The following is a 19,400-nucleotide window of genomic DNA, read 5'->3' as shown; positions in this document are numbered from 1 at the left end:
ATAAACAAGTCTTTCCTAGATCCTCCCCTGCCGCGACCGCCCTCGGGGACCTTGGCAGCTGCAGCCGCCTCGGATCCCTTTCCAGAAAGGGGGCGTGACCGAGGCTCGCGGGTTTGGCCGGGTGCTTTCTGGGGCCCAAGGGGGGCGGGGCCAGGCGGCTGTCACCGGGCAGGAGAGAACGTTGCGAACGTGCGCCCAGAGTCCATTGGTCGAGGTGGGCCACACTCCCGGGTCTGGATTGGGCCGCGGCGCGGAAGGGGTGTGGCCTCTCCCCGCTAGTCCTTATAGGTCTCTCTGCGCTGGTACTAGGGACCGCGGCAGGCCGAGGGGGAGGTGCGGGTGGGGAGAAGGGACAGGTCCAGGCAGAGCTCGGGGGTTGGCACCAGTTCGCGCACGCACTTGTCCCAGTTCTAGCTGACCGCAGTAGCTGGTGAGTGTCCCTTCTCTGTGTGCTGATCGCTGCGCGGAGAGGCCTCAGCCGTGGGGGTCCTAGCGCTCTCAGTCTGGAGCAGCCCCCAGACTGACGCCGGGCCCGCGCCGCTCTTGTCTTACAGCGTCTTCTGCGCTCCAGCACCCTGAGCTCATCAGCAAACGTCCTGGCGTCCGTCCTCACCATGCCTAGCCTTTGGGATCGCTTCTCGTCGTCCTCTTCGTCCTCGTCCTTGTCCCGAACTCCCACCCCAGATCAGCCGCCACGCTCAGCCTGGGGGTCGGCGGCCCGAGAAGAGGCACTCGGCCGCTGCGCGAGCCTGGAGAGCTCGGACTGCGAGTCCCTGGACAGCAGCAACAGTGGCTTTGGGCCGGAGGAAGGTAAGCCGTGGGCGGGAGCCGGACGCGAATAGAGGGGCCGGGGAGGTGAGAAAGCACCGCGCTGGAAGGAGTCAAAAGCCACTTTGGCTTCCTATCCCATCAGAATCCGGATTGTGGAAAGAGGCGGGCAGAGGAGGGGCATTGAAGTATAGGGTACGAGAGTGGGGCGGAAACTGAGGCACAGAGTGGGAAGGAGTGCTGCTTTCTTAGCGAAACAGCACCTCCCCGTTCAGAGCTGCTCTAACTCCCTCCCCTACGTGCTTTCCCTTGCAGACTCTTCTTACCTGGATGGGGTGTCCCTGCCCGACTTCGAGCTGCTCAGCGATCCCGAGGATGAGCACCTGTGTGCCAACCTGATGCAGCTGCTGCAGGAGAGCCTGGCCCAGGCACGGCTGGGCTCGCGGCGCCCTGCACGCCTGCTGATGCCCGGCCAGCTGGTGAGCCAGGTGGGCAAAGAACTACTGCGCCTGGCCTACAGCGAGCCGTGCGGCCTGCGGGGGGCGCTGCTAGACGTCTGCGTAGAGCAGGGCAAGAGCTGCCACAGCGTGGGTCAACTGGCTCTCGACCCCAGCCTTGTACCCACCTTCCAGCTGACCCTCGTGCTGCGCCTGGACTCACGCCTCTGGCCCAAGATCCAGGGGTTGTTTAGCTCCGCCAACTCTCCCTTCGTCCCCGGCTTCAGCCAGTCCCTGACGCTGAGCACGGGCTTCAGAGTAATCAAAAAGAAGCTGTACAGCTCAGAGCAGCTGCTCATTGAGGAGTGTTGAACTTGGGTCTGGGGGGCCGATACTGACCCCATGACAGAGACAGTTGAACTTTTGGGGTGGACATTGGCAGGCAGAAGCTGAGGGACTGCTGCCTGTCATTAGAAAACTGACAACAGCCACCTGCTGGGAGGAAGGTCAAGGTGAGGGGAACACGGTGTTTCCCTAGGAAGCTCACTGAGGTGTGGACGGGTGGCTCCCACTTGGGCTCACACGCTGCCCTTCAGTACTGTAGCATGAAACAAAGGCTTAGGGGCCAACCAGGCTTCTGGCTGGATGTGTATGTAGCATGTACCTTATTATTTTTATTGTTACTGACAGTTAAGACAACAGTGATGTGACAGAGCCATGAGAGCAGCTGGGCTGCACTGGCATCTGCAAGGGATGTGTGCTCACGGTAGCCAGCTCTGGTGGGGGGGGAGGTCATCGAGGTGGTTTGTGTATCTCATGGTCTGAAGGGACCAAATGTTTGTTCTTTGTTGTTTTTGTATCTTTTTTTTTTTTTTTTTGATTGGAGCTTCACTACTGACCTGTTCTAGGCAGCTATCTTACAGACGCATGAATGTAAGAGGAGGAAGGGGTGGGTGTTGGGATCACTTGGGGATCTTTGACACTTGAAGAAAAAATACACCTGGGAGCTGCGTGTGGCCCATCCCCGGATGTGTAGTGAAGGGTTGAACTGTGAGGGGATGGGGCTGATTGGGGTGGGGGCTGGAACCCCTCCCCCAGAGGAGTACCATCTGGGTCTTCCATCTAGAACTGTTTACATGAGGATACTCGCTGTTCATGAATCCACTTGATGTTCAAGTATTAAGACCTATGCAATATTTTTTACTTTTCTAATAAAAAAAATCATGTTTGTTAAAACGGTTGCCTCTCATCAGTGCCATGAAATAAAAGGGAGGGGGATGGGTGCTGGAAAAGGTGGGTTTCATCACACTCTGGTGCAGCTGTGTGTTTCTCTGTCCCTTTCTGGGGCTGCCTGCCAGCTTGGTCATGGAGGTATGGAGACTGAGTGCCATCTGTGTCAAGAACGCAGGCTCCCTTGGCTCTGCTGGCTGAGGCTACCAAGGGAAAGCACTGGAAAGCTCTGGAAGATAGGGAGTGATTCAGACCTCTCAGAGCCACAGTCTCAGTAGAAAGAGCTCACCTGGCTGCCCTGGGTTAGAAGGGCCTGGTACAAAGGACTCCTGAGCCCAAGGTCCTTCCAGGCACTTAAAGGACGGCAAGAGGCTTTTTTCCTTGTGAAAAAAGGCACAGTTCTATTTGTTCTGCAGTGAAAATTACACATTTTATCTCTGGATATGAAAAGGCTAGGGAGCAGGAGCACTAAGAAACAGAGTTTGAAAAAGACTTGACTTGGTTCAAGCCTCTGACTAGACACAGAATCTAGGGCTCGGAGAGGGGCATGACCTCCAGGCAGGAGCAAAACACACAACATACGTAGGAGGTGTGGTGAGGGCTTCAAGAGCCCGGAGACTACAGGCCTGTCTTCATGAATGTTCTCGGTGACCTGGACTCATTGCACTCTCTGGGCCCCAATTTCATTATCGGTGAAATTGGGATTGGGCCAGATGAAGGCCAAGGCCCTTCCCACTCCTCCCTCCCAGTGACTCTCGGCCAGTCCTCCCACACCAGCCTCTGGAGAGTTGTTATCTCCCTTGTTTCTCTTTCTGGTCTCAGACAGGCCTTGTTTGCCCAACTGTGAAACAGTAGTTCTTCCACTTGATTGTATACTCAAATCTCTTGGGGCCTGAATTAAACACATATCTCCCTGCCTTGGAGGAGATTCTGACCACATGTGTCTGGGGCAGGGCCCCAGGAATCTGCATTTTCATCCAGGATCCTGACATAGGGTCTTGAACTTTGGGATGGTTTAGAAGACTCACATCTCATTGGTAGAGATGACTTGTTCCCCCAGATGAATGAACTGTTTAGAACTAGATTTGAAAATGGTGGTAACAAGGAAGAGGGTAGTAGTTTTAAGAGTAGTTTTAAGAACCCTTACTTCTTAGCACATCCTCCTAATAGCTACCCTGGGAGGGGTGGGTAGGGCGGGCGTTAGTGAAGTTTTACAGATTAGTAAACAGAGGCCCAAGTGCTTGAATGATGGTCTTCTTCTGACCATGGCTGACCTTGCCCGCTCTCAGCCCCTCAGGGTGGAGGTGAGAGTGAAGCAGGCTCAGCACTTGGGTGGTATCTGGGGGCACTTTCCCAGGAATTGAGATCAGGGCCAATGCTCATGGCTGTGCTTCCCTGACCCCCAAAGAGGAAAACAAAAAGCCGTGTCTGGCTCCAGAACAGAGAGCCTCATTGGTGTTTGGAGGCAAGAGCTAGGTGGGGAGGTAAGCATTAATCCTCTCCTACACCGGGAAGCAGCAAGCACCCTCAGCTCCTTCTCTTAATGATTTTTCTTTGCCTTTAATTTTTGTCAATTTGATTACTATGTGTCTGGGTGTGTTTCTCTTTGGGTTTATCCTGCCTGGGACTCTCTGTGCTTTCTGGACTTGGGTGGCTATTTCCTTTCCCATGTTAGGGAAGTTTTTTGACTATAATGTCTTCAAATATTTTCTCAGGTCCTTTCTCTCTCTCTCCTCCTTCTGGGACCCCTATAATGCAAATGTTGGTGCATTTAATGTTGTCCCAGAGGTCTCTTAGGCTGTCTTCATTTCTTTTCATTCTTTTTTCTTTATTCTGTCCCACGGTAGTGATTTCCACCATTCTGTCTTCCAGGTCACTTATCCATTCTTCTGCCTCAGTTATTCTGCTATTGATTCCTTCTAGTGTATTTTTCATTTCAGTTATTGTACTGTTCATCTCTGTTTGTTCTTTAATTCTTCTAGGTCTTTGTTAAACATTTTTTGCATCTTCTCGATCCTCCATTCTTTTTCCGAGGTCCTGGATCATCTTCACTATCATTATTCTGAATTCTTTTTCTGGAAGGTTGCCTATCTCCACTTCATTTAATTGTTTTTCTGGTGTTTTATCTTGTTCCTTCAACTGGGGCATTGTCCTCTGCCTTTTCATTTTGTCTATCTTTCTGTGATTGTGGGTTTTGTTCCATGGGCTGCAGAACTGTAGTTCTTCTTGCTTCTGCTCCTAAGCTCCTTCTCTTGGATGGTCAGATTGAGGCTGGAGGAAAACTTGGGCTCCCACGAAGTCTCAGCTAAGATGCCCTTTTCTGAGGCCAGACTGCCTCTCCTCATCCTCACAGGGCTTGAAAATACCCCCAAATAGGACAGAAAGACCTAGAAAATCCCCCCAAATAGGACAGAAAGAGCCCCAGGTTAGGGCTCTTAGGTCTCTAAGATGTGGCAGGGAGCTTTGTCCTAGGTATTGGGCTTTTGAAGAGAAGATGGAACAGGCTCCCTTGTTGCTACGACTGAAAGCTAATAAAGCATATGAGACTTCCACATAAAATCCAATTTTGGAAAATGCTTTCAGAAATCGTTCTATTTAGCCTATAAAATTTGTATTGACTCCCTCCCTTTGTATAGGATTCCCTCCCTCCCTTAGTTCTATTTCCCACCCCAACAGAATACCACTGGAGAACCTACCATAGCTCCCTAGTATCAGATTCCACTGCCTGCCTTTGAAGACCTTTGGTATCAGGCCCTATTCACCCTACCCAGGCTGACAGCCTCTACCACTCTCTACCAATCCCCTGGACTGCCCCCTCCTCTAGCCCCAGACTCTGCTCATTCCAGTACCCTCCACCAGGGATGTGATCCCCCTCTCTTGCCTGAAAACCCTTCCCTTCCTTTAAGGCCCAGAGCAAGTTCCAGCCCTTTTATGACTCCCTCTGCCTCGCCCAGCCTCATCCTTCACAATTGCAGTGTAGAAAATTCAGCAGTTTTCCAATCTCATTGTATGCGCTTGTTTTGTATCCCACTCCTGGGTTCCCTTCAAGCCTGGCTGTCAGACTCCTTGATCATCTCCCTCTCCCTGGGCTCAGACAACACAAGATTCCCCCACCAGCCTCAGACTCTAGGCTAAGGAGAGAGGAGGGCAGGGTAAAAACACTTCATTGTTTTACTCTGCCTGCCACCAAATTTAGAGGAATATAGAGGTCCTAGAACGGAAGTGGTATCTTAATGCCTAAGACCACCATGCAGTAGAGTTAGTGAAATCTGGATTCAAATCCTGGCTCAGACATTTCTTAGCCGATGACCTTGAGCAAGTCACCTTCAGTTTCTCTTCTGTAAAATGGTGATAATAGTGAGGAAATGATGTATACAATATATAAAGGTATAACTGGAGTTCACCACTGGCAGAGGAAGCCAGTGGCTGGGCAAGAGATGGGGGGCCTGGGCTGCGGTGGAGCAGGCACCCTGTGATAGGGACCACCTTTGACTGCCTCACCTCTGGTCCGCCTTTCCTCTAACGTTCAAAAGTCATCATCTTAACAACAGTCACGTCAATATGTAACCTTAATAAATTCTGGTAAAAAACATCACTGTGAGCTAATGTGCTCAGACTGCTTCACTTCTAAGTTGTATTTTTCTAAGCCCAGTGTATATTAAGCACCCTAGTTAAAGTTCCTTTAATTCTACCTCATGTTTCAGAAGGAAATTTGAAGGCTCAGAGTGGCTCAGTGAGCAGGGCTGCAGGGCTAAGATGGGAAGTGTGGTCTCCTACCTCCTGGGCCTTTCACTCAATCCACTGAGCTCTCCTGGTTCCTCAGTTAAGGTGTCCTGGTCAGCCTCATCCTGCTTTCACTGCTGGAGATGGCCAGTGCTGCTGGGGCAGCCCAGTGGAAGGCTGCAAAAACATGAGGAACAGAAACCAGTCCTAAGTAATAGATTATTACAGGACTCTGTAATTATCCTGAAAAGGGGTCTCTTTATGAAGGAATCACAAATTAGAAAACAGCCCATTAAACCCAGACACGTCCACGCATGGGCCCAGCTGGGGAGTCTCCATCTCAGTCCCAACAATGGGCAGCTGCATGGAAACATCTGTGGCCATGTGGTACTGATGGCTCTGAGGGCAGACACTGATAGACTGTCACTTGATTACTGCATTCATTCATTCAACCTATATATAATTAAATGGGTCCATGGAGCTGCTAGAGAAAGCCAAAGTAAGTGGGAACACATAAGAAGCTGATGTCAAAATCAAAATTCTCTCTCTTTCTCTTTCACACACGCACCCACATAATCACACACATACATTTACAAGCAAAACTGTGGGGCATAAGAAAAAAGAGAAAATGGGCACACACTCAATTTTCCCTATCCCTAACTTCCCAGGGAAAAAAAAATCTAACAGTATAGAAGGATTTTTAAATTTTTATTTTATTTAGTTTTGGCTGCATCGGGTCTTAGTTGCAGCACGCAGGATCTTCGTTGAGGCATGTGGGATCTTTCGTTGTGGTGTGTGGGCTTCTCTCTGGTTGTGATGTGCAGGTTTTCTCTTCTCTAGTTGTGACGCACAGGCTCCAGGGCACCTGGGCTCTGTAGTTGTGGTGCATGGGTTCCAGAGCGCGTGGGCTCTGTAGTTTGCGGCTGGCGGGCTCTAGTTGAGGTGCACAAGCTCAGTAGTTGTGGCACGTGGGCTTAGTTGCCGGGCGGCACGTGGGATCTTAGTTCCTCGAACCTATGTCCTCTGCATTCGAAGGCGGATTCTTTACCACTGGACCACCAGGGAAGTCCCAATACAGAAGGATTAAAAGTGTATAAGATAAAACTAATTAAACTGTATACTTCAAATGGTGAATTTTATTGAATGTAAATTATATCTTAATACCAGAATTTTTTAAAAGTATGTATATACAAAAATTTAAGTGGATCACAGTCCTAAATGGAAGAACTAAACTATAAAAACTCTTAGAAGAAAATATAGGAGTAAATATTCATGATCTTGGATTAGGCAATGATTTCTTAGATATGACACCAAAAATACAAGTTTAAAAGAAGATCAACAAGGGGCTTTCCTGGTGGCGCAGTGGTTGAGAGTCCGCCTGCCAATGCAGGGGATGTGGGTTCGTGCCCCAGTCCGGGAAGATCCCACATGCCGTGGAGTGGCTAGGCCCGTGAGCCATGGACGCTGAGCCTGTGCGTCCAGAGCCTGTGCTCCGAAACGGGAGAGGCCACAAGAGTGAGAGGCCCGCATAATGCAAAAAATAAAAAAATAAAATAAAAATAAAAAATAAAAGAAGATCAACAAGTTGGACTTATAAAATTTTAAAACATTTGTGCTCCAAAGGATATAATCAAGAAAGTAAGAAGACAGCCCACAGACTGGGAGAAAATATTTTGCAAATCATATATAAGATAAGTGATTTTCACCTAGCATACATAAAGAACACTTGCAACTTAATTTAAAAATGAGCAAAAGATTTGAATAGACATTTCTTCAAAGAAGACATACAGGGACTTCCCTGGTGGCACAGTGGTTAAGAATCTGCCTGCCAATGCAGGGGACAGGGGTTCGATCCCTGGTCTGGGAAGATCCCACATTCCTCTGAGCAACTAAGCCTGTGAGCCACAACTACTGAGCCCACACACCACAACTACTGAAGCCCACGCACCCTAGAGCCCATGCTCTGCAGCAAGAGAAGCCATCGCAATGAGAAGCCCATGCACCACAAGGAAGAGTAGCCCCGGCTCACCACAACTAGAGAAAGCCCACTCACAGTGATGAAGACCCAATGCAGCAAAAAAAAAAAAAAAAAAAAAAAAACTTGTGAAAAAAAATTTTTTTTAAAGATATACAAATGCCCTATAAGCATTTATGAAAAGATGTTTAACATTACTGGTCAGTAGGGAAATGTAAATCAGGGCCACAGTGGGATACCATTTCATACTACTAGAGTGGCTATAATCAAAGAGGTGGATAAGAACAAGTATTGGGAAGGATGTGGAAAAACTGGCACCCTCATACATTGCTGGAGGGATTGTAAAATGGTAGAGCCATTTTGGAAAATGGTTTGGTAGTTCCTCATAATGTTAAACATGCAGTTACCATATGACCCAGCAATTCCACTTCTCAGTATACACCCAAGAGAAATGAAAACATATGTCCACACAAAAACTTATATATGAATTTTCATAGCAGCATTATTCATAATATCGAAGTGGAAACAACCCAAATGTTCATCAACAGATGAATGGATAAACAAAACATGATATACCCATATAACAGAATATTATTTGTCAATAAAAAGAAATGAAGTAATAATCCATGCTACCACATTTGATGGGCCTCAAAAACGTTATGCTAAGTGAAAGAAGCAAATCACAAAAGACCACATATTGTATGATTCCATGTATATGAAATGTCCAGAATAAGCAAATCATAGAAATAGAAAGATTAGTTGCTTAGGCCTGGGGGACTGGGGGGAGTTGGGGGTGAATGCTAATAGGTATAGAGTTTCTTTTTGGGGTGATGATAATATTCTAAATTAGTATATTCACAGAGTTGCAGAACTCTGTGAATATACTAAAAACCATTAATATAATAACTTATATAATTAGTAATATAATAATATAATAATTAATATAATAAAATAATATAATTTAATAGGTGAAATTTATGGTATGTAAATTATATCAATAAAACTGTTTTTTAAGTACATGTTTTTCAAATCCATAGAATTGAACACCTAATAAAAGGGCACATTTTACTGTATGCAAATTATACCTCAATTAAAAAAATTTTAACACACATGAAAAAGTACATAAAATGAGCTCTAGAAGTTTTAAAACATAAATTATAGCTCCGTAATTAGGGTCCCATTTAGTGTAAATATGGTAAATTTTTCACTAAGTAAAGGAAAGCAAAGAGAAGCCATGAGCATTTTGGTTCAAATTTTATTTATTGTCTGTCTCTGCTAACAGAATGTCAGCCTACATTTTTTGTGTGCCTAGAACAGTGCCTGGCTCATAGAAAATTCTCAATGCACATGTATGGAAGAAGAGAAGGACGGAAAGGATCATGACATCTCAAATCCACCATCTCCTGGAGAGGCCCATCGGAGCCACTTCCAAACACTTTTTTTTTTTAATTGTGATAAAATACACATAACATAAAATTTACCATCTTAACCATTTTTAAGTGTACAGTTCAGTAGTGTTAAATATATTCACATTGCTGTGAAACCAAGCTCCAGAACTTTTTCATCTTGCAAAATGGAAATTTTATACCCATTAAATAACATCCCACCACCACCCCCTCGCCACCCAGCCCCTGGCAATCACCATTCCACTTTGTGTCTCTATGAATTTGATGTCTCTAGATACAACACATAAGTGGAATCATACAGTATTTGTCTTACTGTGCCTGGCTTACTTCACTCAATACAAGGTCTTCAAGGTTCAAATATATTGTAGCAAATGTCAGAATTTCCTTCCTTTTTAAAGCTGAATAACATTCCACTGTATGGATATACCACATTTTGCTTTACCTTTCATCCATCAATGGACATTTGGGTTGCTTCCATCTTTTGGCTATTGTGAATGATGCTGCTATGAACATGGGTGTACAAATCTCTTTGAGACCCTGCTTTCACTTTTTTGGGGTATATACTCAGAAGTGGAATTGCTGGATCATATGATAATTCTAGTTCTAACTTTTTGAGGAACCACTATACTGTTTTCTATACCATTTGCACCATTTTAAATTCCCACCAACAGTGCACAATACTTCTAAGCACTTTTATGCCTCTCCACATCTCAGTCCAGGTCCAAATTACCCCAACAGTCAAGCCCACCGCACCCATGCCTACAGGTAGTAAGGTGTAAAGAGCCGAATGAGGGCGATGAATCTGCAGTATCCTATATGTTCTAGGAATTTGGAGACAGAGTGAGGACAGGTTCCCAGAGGAGGAAGGATGAGAGTTCAGCCCTGAGCACGTGAAGGCAGCTTTTCTCATTCTCTCACCTAGGCCTCCCCACAACTCACATTCCCATTCCCTCGTAGGGGAGGGGAGGGGGTAATCTGAGGGCTGGTGACAGAATAGTAGAGCTGATTTGGGCTGGCACATCTCAGAGGACAGGAGAGGGGCTTGGGTTCCCAGGAGAGAAGGGCTGAGGACTGGAGAACCTGCCCCAGTGGCACCTAACCAATTCTCAGCCTCCAAAAATTTTGACTTTTGCTATCACTGACTGAGCAAATGTATTACAAACCTGTGACTTCAGTAACAATGTTAAGTGAATACATATTTTACTCACCAAAATTGCATCTACAGACATTTAAAAAGCAGCAGGACAAATATGAGCCAGATGTGCTGTGGACACAGTGTACAGACAACACCGGGCAATCCTCCTTGGAACCTGCCAGCCCCCGGTGATAACTTCAAACCCTCTTTTAAGTCCCCCCAGAAGTTGGCAGCTGGAAGAATGGGAACTGCACACTCCACCAAGGGGCTAGAGGAAGGGCAGACCTAGGGCTTATATTTACTTCTACATCTTTAACTCACTTCACATATCACCAGTCCTATGAAGGAGGTACTGTTATTATTATTCCCATTTTACAGATGAAGAAACCGAGGAACATGGGACAATGGAATGAGCTTCAACTGGAGAGGAGAGACCCGCAGTCTAGCATGATTTTGCCATTGACCTTGTTCCTTTATCTTTGAACTGAGGGGGTGGGACTGGATGACATCAAGAGCGATTCTTTACAGCAGAGCTCAGCTGCCAGCTGCTGCCTCTCCCCAGCCCCACCCTGTCACTGCTCCCTGGGTTCAAGCCTGGGGTGGGTTGGGGGTGGGGGGCAGGAGGAAGAACAGAGGCCATCCTGCAGGGCACTGGGCAAATGCTTGACTGCCTTCTGGGGCAAGTCCAAGTCTGGAAGGAGAACGTTAAGAAGAAATTTCCACAGCCCTTTCCCCAGCCAGGGATTTTCCACTCTGCCCAGGCAGACATGCCTCTCCCAGGATCTGGTAATCCATAGGTGTTAATGAATGGCTCGGCTGAGTGCTAGGAAGAGTGTAAGACCTGATTCTGGTTCCAGCCCTAGGAAAAGGGGCAAGTTTGTGGGGAAGGCATGACTGCCCCAGAAAGATGAAGAGGCAGGGTGGGAACTGGGATGGTGTAAAACAAAGTGTTCAGTCTTAGAAGAATCCCAGAGAGAGACCAGTGGGGACAGAAACCATCAGGGGAAACTTCCTAGAAGAGGGGACCTGAGCTGGAGGGCCAGAGGAGGGAGGAGGTTTTCCGGGGCAGACAGGAGAGAGCAGAGCAGATGAGATGGGGAATAACGTTGGACCAGCTTTACAAAGGTTGCCATGAACACAGGGATAGTGCAGTGGCCAGGAGAGAGTTGGATGAGGGAAGTGGAAAGTTTGGTGAAGCAGATGGTGCAATACAGGAGACAGATTGCAGTCACAGGGGCTTCGCTGTGGCCTTTGCACTAGCTGTTCCCTCTGCCGGAAACACCCTTCCCTCACAGCGTCACGTGGTTGGTTCCATGTCAGTCATGCTCCACAGGGAAACCTTCCCTCGCCACTCCTGCTACAGCAGCCTCTAGCAACATCTCCCTGCTTCATTTTCTCCCGAGCACTCACTACCTGCACTTTCCCTGTTTCTTTCAGTGGCCACCTCCCTCCTGGAGGATGGGAGTTCCATGAGAGCAGAGGCTGTGATCTGGCTTGTTCTTCACCGACTCCTCAGAGCCAGGCACATAGCAGGCCTTCCATAAATACTGTTGAGTTTAACTGAACTGCAACTGGGTGCTATGATAAAAGGAAGCCTATAATAATATTGTCGTTTTTTTCCTGAGCACTACTATATGCCAGGCACTGTGCTAAGCGCTTTACAAACATTATCTCATTTATTCCTCTGAACAATTCTGTGAGGGAGGTACTATTATCTGTCTTAAAGGTGAGGAAATTGAGGTCCAGAGAGACTGGTTACGTTGCTCAAGGATACACAGAACCAAAATTGGAACCCACACGTTTATCCTCTCGACTAGCACTATCTGATAGAAATATGAGCCACATAAGTAATTTAAAATTTTTCTAATAGCTACATTACAAAAATAATTAGGCAAAAGTAATTTTAATAATAGTTTAAATATTTAATAATATTTAAAAATTTAATCTGATAAAGTACTATCATTTCAACACATAATCAATATAAAAATATTAATGAGATATTTTTACATTTTATTTTACTAAGTCTTCCAGATCTGGTGGCTAGTTTACATGTAAAACACTTGCTAAATTTTTATCAGAAAACGATCTGTATTTAGAGTCCCTAAAATTTGCAGTTGAAAAAGTAGATCCTCATATTCAAGGTGTTCCAAACATACTTGTGTTTTCTAAGCACTGCATGGAGTATCACTTTTTTTTTTTTTGCGGTACGCGGGCCTCTCACTGTCGTGGCCTCTCCCGTTGCGGAGCACGGGCTCCGGACGCGCAGGCTCAGCGGCCATGGCTCACAGGTCCAGCCGCTCCGCGGCATGTGGGGTCTTCCCAGACCGGGGCACGAACCCGTGTCCCCTGCATCGGCAGGCGGACTCTCAACCACTGTGCCACCAGGGGAGCCCTGGAGTATCACTTTTTAAGCTTAAATGTAAACTGATTAAAATTAAATAACATGATAACTCAGTTCCTTGGCTGCACTAGTCACATTTCAAGTGCTCAACAGCCACTCGGGACTAGTGGCCACTGTGGGCTATGCAGCCTCATCTGGTGTGAAGGCAGGTTGGGTGCGAGAGGCCCGGGGGAGGGATTTGGAGCAGACTGGGGAGCGGCTGTGGAAGGGAAAGGGTGGAGAGCTGAGGTGGCAGACCTGGGCCCACCTAAAAATGAGGCGGGATGACCAGTCACGAATCCCACCAAGTAGCACAGGCCTGGCCCACTCATAAGGGGATCCCCTCCCATGGGCGCTATGTAGGTCTGGGCTTCTGCCCACCAAGAAAGTGATGGCCCTATGACCCCTGGGTGGAGCAAATGGTAGCTCCTCTCAGAGCTTCTATCCCTTCCAGCACCACTACTGAAGGGGTCCTAGTGGGGGTGCCTGGATCTGGGCAGGCTCAAGCTGGGGATGGAATGATCTCCCTCTGCCCTCCCAGACCTGTGGGCAGCTGGAGGGCATGGTCAGGAGTGGAGCCCTGGCTAAACAACTCTGGAGTCAAATACACCTGAGTTCCAAACCCAGCTCAGCCAATTCTTTGCAGTGTAACCTCAGACAAGTCAAGTCCCCTCTCTGAGCTCTGGCTTCCACATCTAGGAAATGAAGACCAATAATGAAATGCTTGAGACTCTGATGATACCTACAGACTGCCCAGCTCATAGTAAGTGGACAATTAACAACAGCTAGTCTTCCTAGATAATGTTCTTTTCCTGTTAAAAACAGGAAAGTAGACTGGAGAATGTTCACGATCACTGGAAAGGAGACGTCCAAAGTGAGCTGCAGACGGAGTGAGTTAATCTGGGTGTATGAGGGCTCCCTCTTCAGGGCTCCTGCACTTCCCCTCTGTGACACAGACCCAGTGAACCGTTGGGAGCGGGGAGGGGGATATGCCACACCCACAGGCCCTGGGTGCTGAAGCATGACGTAAGAATGGCCAAGAGCCACCTTCCAGAAATGGGGAGGGTGAGTCAAACTTAATCAGGAGCAGGTGAGGTCACCCTGGGTCCCTGCAGTTACTCAGAGTGACCCTGGTACATGCCTGGCAGGAGTGATGGGTAAACTGGGCTCCAGGAAAGCAGGTGGGGCAGGACACCACCCAAGACAAGGAAACTGATGGATGGAAACTCCTGGCAGGCAGAGGCCGAAAGTGGCCTTGGTATGGGTATTTCTGAGGGTGAGGCAGCTCCAACTCCCTCTCCCAGTCAGCATCCTACCTGAGCCAGGAATACTGGTCCTGGACCCCAGCCTTCCCCAGTTCAACTCTCCAGCCCCCAAACCTTTGCTCTGCTGGGTCCTCCCAAGCGCGGGAGCTGAGACAGCCCTGAGCCGACCTCTGTGGTCTCTCTTGGCTCTTCACTTTGTCCTGCCAACATTTTCAACATTTCCTCCCTTGTCTGTCCCCCGCTACTGGGACTGGTGCCCCTGGAGGTAGGACAAGTGTGTCTTGCTCACTGCTATATGTCCTGGGCACAGCTCAGACTCTGATACCCCACTGACTGCTTAGGAGATACTTGCTGGGGCAATAGACTCAAGACCTTGGTGGGTTCTCATCGCATTTCTAACGCTCGTTATGTGGCTGTGGGTCAGCCTTTCTGAGCCCTGTCTCCACATCTGTAAAGTAGGAAACATAATCCCCACGAAGAGCCTGGGAGAACCAGGTCAGAAAGTGGGGAGGATGAAGCGTCCAGCCAGCTCTAGGAAGTTTCTGATGGGTCACACTTCAGACACAGCTGTGAGCCAGTCACCCTACAGAAGAGGAAACTGAGGCACAAGGAAGCCACGCTAAAAGCCTGCCCAGGGAGGACTGGTGAGCCCTCCCTGCCCCACCCGCACCCCCACCCCCAGCCCTGGTTTATCCCTCTGGGATCTCTGGTTAGATCACTCTCATTCAATTTCCCTGGGAGTTTCAATCCAGAGGTCCTGAAGTGTGCCATCCTGTCCCTGCTTTGGGAGATGGCCTTTCCCCATCATCTTCCTGTATGGGATGGGGCCTGGCTCCTAGCGGTAGGGAGGGTGCTGGAGACAGCACACATGGCTGCCTCTGGTGCTGGGTGCTGGGGTCACAAAGCCTGGGCTGTGTGTGTGTGTGTTCATCACTCCAAAAATATTCACTGGATCCTCACCACACCCCAAGACGGAGGCCATTCAGCCTAATGGTGAGATGCTGGGACCCTTCCTAAGTTTCAGTCTCCTACCTGAAAAAGAGGGCTCTGAGCACGACGCACGTCCAGTACTCAGCACAGGGCCCAGCTCATCATTAACACTTAAGATACAGCAAGTGTTTTGGTTTCTTTGTTTTTTACACTGTCAGCCCTGTGACGGCATGAGGGACACTTGTTTTGGCCATTCTTACCCACAGCCTTTACCTTTAGTAGGTGCCCAGGTAGGTGAATGAATGAGTGGAAGGAAGGAGAGAAGGAAGCGATGGAGGGAGGACGAGGGGGAGAAGAGAGGAAGGAGCAGCTCCGTTCTGGGCTCTCCCAGTTTCCGTGCCCACCGCACCCTGCCTCTCCCACCCAGGAGCTGCCTCAAGGCTCCTATCACTGTGTGCTGCTACGTGTGGTCCAGGCAGGAGAGCTGAGCTGTGGGAGTCCTGGGTCTAAGCCCTGTTGCCAGCTGACTGAACTTAGCCTCCTCAGTGTTCTCCTCTGTAAAATGAGGATGATCGTACCACTACGTCACTGAATTGTAGGAAGGTCCAAAAGATGTCTGTGAATACACTGAATACGTTTGTACACTGAAGAGTGTTAGGGATTAACCTGGTGGAGTGATAGGCAGTGTGGGCTCTGGAACCAGACTTCCTACATTCAAATTCCTGCTCCACTGATTGCAAACCTTGGGCAAGATGCTTAACCTCTCTGGGCCTCAGTTTCCTTATATGTAAAACAAGGAAAATTACAGTACTCACTTCAGAGTTGTGAGATTTAAATGAGATAACGTATGAGAAGCTCTTAGATCAGTGGAGAGCGCATGGCAGGCACTCAATAAATGGTGGCCATGATAACAAAGCCTGCTTTCAGGAAGGATTCTGTGAATTATTTCTCACTAAAGTGTGAATGAGTAACAAGACTACGCCCCCTCTCTCAGAGGAATTTGAATCTTAACAGGAATTAAAGGAGTGAAATCCCATCTAATGATAAAATTTTTTAAAGTAAAGGAGGGGGTTTCCCTGATGGCACAGCGGTTAAGAATCCGTCTGCCAATGCAGGGGACACGGGTTCGAGCCCTGGTCTGGGAAGATTCCACATGCCGCGGAGCAACTAAGCCCGTGCACCACAACTACTGAGCCTGCGCTCCAGAGCCCAAGAGTCACAACTCGTGAAGTCCGGATGCCTAGAGCCCTTGCTCTGCAACAAGAGAAGCCACTGCAGTGAGAAGCCCACACACCGCAACGAAGAGTAGCCCCCGCTCACCGCAACTAGAGAAAGCCCGCGCAGCAACAAAGACCCAACGCAGCCAAAAATAAATAAAATAAACACATTAAAAAAAAAAAGTAAAGGAGGAATATAGGGGGTAGACAAGGGCCTTCCTAGGGTCCCTCACAAGCACGGTTGCTGCCTGCGGCACAAATCCTGCCAGGTCCCAGAGGCGGACCACACACAGGGGAAGGGAGAACACAGTCTCAGTCCCCAAGGAACCTCCCCTCTGCTTGGAGAAACAGGAAGCAACTAGACCCCAGAACAGTGCATAACTCCAGCTAAATAGGGAGTGCCTTTGGCAGCATGGTGGGCAACAGCCCAGGCCCAGCTATCAGAAAGGCTCCAGGAACCCTCTCGGGAACAACAGGAGCCAGGGCCAGAGGTGGGCATGGGAACCAGATGTGATGAGGACTGACCTGGGACCAGTGAGGAAGGGGCGGGGAGCCTCATCTTCCACAGCTATGTTTTCCCTACTAGGACCTTAGTACCAGGCTGGCACCTGTAGTAGAAGGGCCATGCGTTCTGGAGTCAGACTGCCAGGGCTCAATCCAGGCTCTACCTTTTTTCAACTGTGTGACATTTTGACCTCAGCATGGAGGACACAGGTAGAATTAGAAGCTGGAGTCCATCTCCCATCTCTTCCAGTTCTTCTTTGGAGAAACATTCCTCCTGTCTTCCTTTTCAGCTCATTGGAACAGGTGAGGCTGCAGCCATGGGGCCTGTGACCAGACCCACAAATCAGCACTAAATCTTCCTGGGCAGGGCCTTTTATCTGTGTGGTCATGTGACCACCAACTGTCTAATTAGAGTAAATCCTGGGACCTGTGTCGCAATTACTAAGAAGAGACCCTTTTCTACTGACCTGGAATTTGGGATGTTATGAACCTGGAGCCCCAGAAGACCACTCATGGCAGAATGGAAGGATTCAGTGTTTATGATGTTTTTGAGCCTCCTTCAGTTTCCCGGAGCCAGTAAATTCTCTTCTTGGCATAAACCAGTTTGAGTCAGGCTTTCTGTCATTTGCATCAGAAAGAGTCTGAAATTTCCAAGGTGAACTTTCTTAACCTCTCTACAAATTTCAGTTTCCTCATGTACAAAAAGGGGATGATGGTAATAGCATTTTTCAGGAGAAAGGAAGGGTTGTTCTAGGATGATTAAGAGAATTGGTCAGGGTCCAACACTTCACATAGAGCCTGACATATGTTAGACATTCAAAAAGCATCAACTTTTAGGTGCTCTGTAAGTGTTTGTTAATGGATCTGGCCCCAGGAGGTGAACTGCAAGGGCATCTGGGAAAAAGCCTCTTCCTGTAACTCTGAGGGGTCCCAGGAATCTCTGGGGGTGGTGGTGGTGTGGGGGGCACTCTGCAGGGAGGACTGCCTTGTCCATGCAGATCACAGGTGCCACCAAGGAAGACTCTAGTGGGGGTCATGATTAATTTTCCTAGCCCTCACGATCTAATCAAGCCCATTTTACAGGTGAAGGATGTGAGGCTCAGAGATCATGTCCAAAAGCCAATGCTAAATCCAGCGCCACTCTACTGGCTCAGCCCCTCCCTTGGAGCACATCAGTGTGGTCCCATGGTGGGGCGAGGTCTCAATCCCAGCTAGGCTAAATTAAGTAGGTCCGTTGTTGTCAAATGAGGGCTTCCATTAGCAATTCTAGGCGGTTTTGAAAGGGCAAAAAGGAGTTACAAACACTCTCTCCCTTCCTCCCTGAGGGCGGCTCTATCGTTAACCCGCAGTCTCCTGCACAGGGAACTTTCTGGAGAAGGCTCCAGGCGGTTTACCCCCCAGAGAGAGAGCCTGACGGCAGTTTTGCTAGAGGAAACCACGCAAGCCTCAAGGCTTGGCACTACCCTCCCTTCCGGACAGGCCAGGATGCCTGGGTGTGGGGGTGGGAACGGCACCTCCTACTTCCCTCCCGATAACCGCCAACCCCGCCGGATCTTTCTCACGTCTGGGAATTGAGCTCACCTTGGGCTTTTCCCACGTAGCCACCTTGAGCCTCAGTTTCCTCACCTGTAAAATGGTACCCACCTATTTCAGGGTCGTTTTGAGGGCATAACGGAGGGAAAAGTCCCAGGGTGTTCAGCGCAAGGATCGGCACAAAGTCATGAGTGTTCGAACCTCCCCCCAAACAGAGAGAGGGAGGCACCTGTGTGCTGGCGAGGACAGAGGATTCGAACCCGGGTCTCTTGTGACTCCAAGCCGACCTTTACCTCCAGTAACGTCTGCCTCTTTTACTAGTGAGATCCTGCCCACCCCCTTCCCTAATACTTTTCCTCCTCAGCCTCCCCCCACTCCCCACCTCCACCTGGCAGCCCTTGGGGACCTCCCAGCCGCAGCCCCAAGGAGCCAGACCTCCTGGGCCTGAACTGCTGGTAAGAAAAACTGTTTCCTCCCCGGTCCATTCACCCAGCTCCACGTCTAGCCAGCCCCGCCAGAGGAAAAGGCCAGCGAGATGCTCCCCACCTCCACCCGCGACCGACTCCTGGACACAGCTCCACTGTAGCCAGGATGTCCATGAGAAGTGGGATCATGTGCCCGTGGGTCTTCCTGCCGGATGGGAAGCGAAACCTGTCACCCCCTCTAATGCCCCAGTGGGGTCTCACCCAGTCTGCCTCGGGTTGGTGCCTTCCGATGGCGGAGGCGGGAACTCAACCTCAGTGGCCAATGAAAAGGCTCACGGGGGTGCTTTTAGTTGTCACGGCAACAGGGAACTGTATCTTGCTACCCCCATCCGGCGGAGCCCACTCTTCCAGGACCAGCCAGGTCACAGTCTGCGGCCCCAGTTCTACCTTAGGATGGCGGGGGGGGGGGGGG

At 49.0% G+C, this 19,400-nt stretch overlaps 1 protein-coding gene across 1 annotated transcript; it reads left to right on the top strand.

The window, feature by feature from the left end:
* Positions 1-394: 394 nt before the first annotated feature.
* Positions 395-2,442, top strand: DDIT4 (DNA damage inducible transcript 4). Its single transcript, XM_007454680.1, has 3 exons — positions 395-430; positions 555-810; positions 1,084-2,442. Exons 2-3 carry the CDS (start codon positions 615-617, stop codon positions 1,575-1,577), a joined length of 690 nt encoding a protein of 229 aa, XP_007454742.1. The 5' UTR covers positions 395-430; positions 555-614; the 3' UTR covers positions 1,578-2,442.
* Positions 2,443-19,400: the final 16,958 nt, after the last annotated feature.

This window comes from Lipotes vexillifer, unplaced genomic scaffold, assembly GCF_000442215.2.
Source record: "Lipotes vexillifer unplaced genomic scaffold, Lipotes_vexillifer_v1.1 scaffold205, whole genome shotgun sequence".
NCBI classification, from domain to species: Eukaryota; Metazoa; Chordata; class Mammalia; order Artiodactyla; family Lipotidae; genus Lipotes; species Lipotes vexillifer.
Note: the sequence above shows the minus strand (reverse complement) of the source record. Positions and strands in the feature narration are given on the sequence as shown.

What these genes read in the sequence shown, in the direction of transcription:
- DDIT4 (XM_007454680.1), top strand. Translation starts at nt 615, where the DNA reads ATGCCTAGCCTTTGGGATCGCTTCTCGTCGTCCTCTTCGTCCTCGTCC. An exon ending in TGGCTTTGGGCCGGAGGAAG is followed by an intron (nt 811 to 1,083) that starts GTAAGCCGTGGG and finishes TTTCCCTTGCAG; the next exon opens with ACTCTTCTTACCTGGATGGG.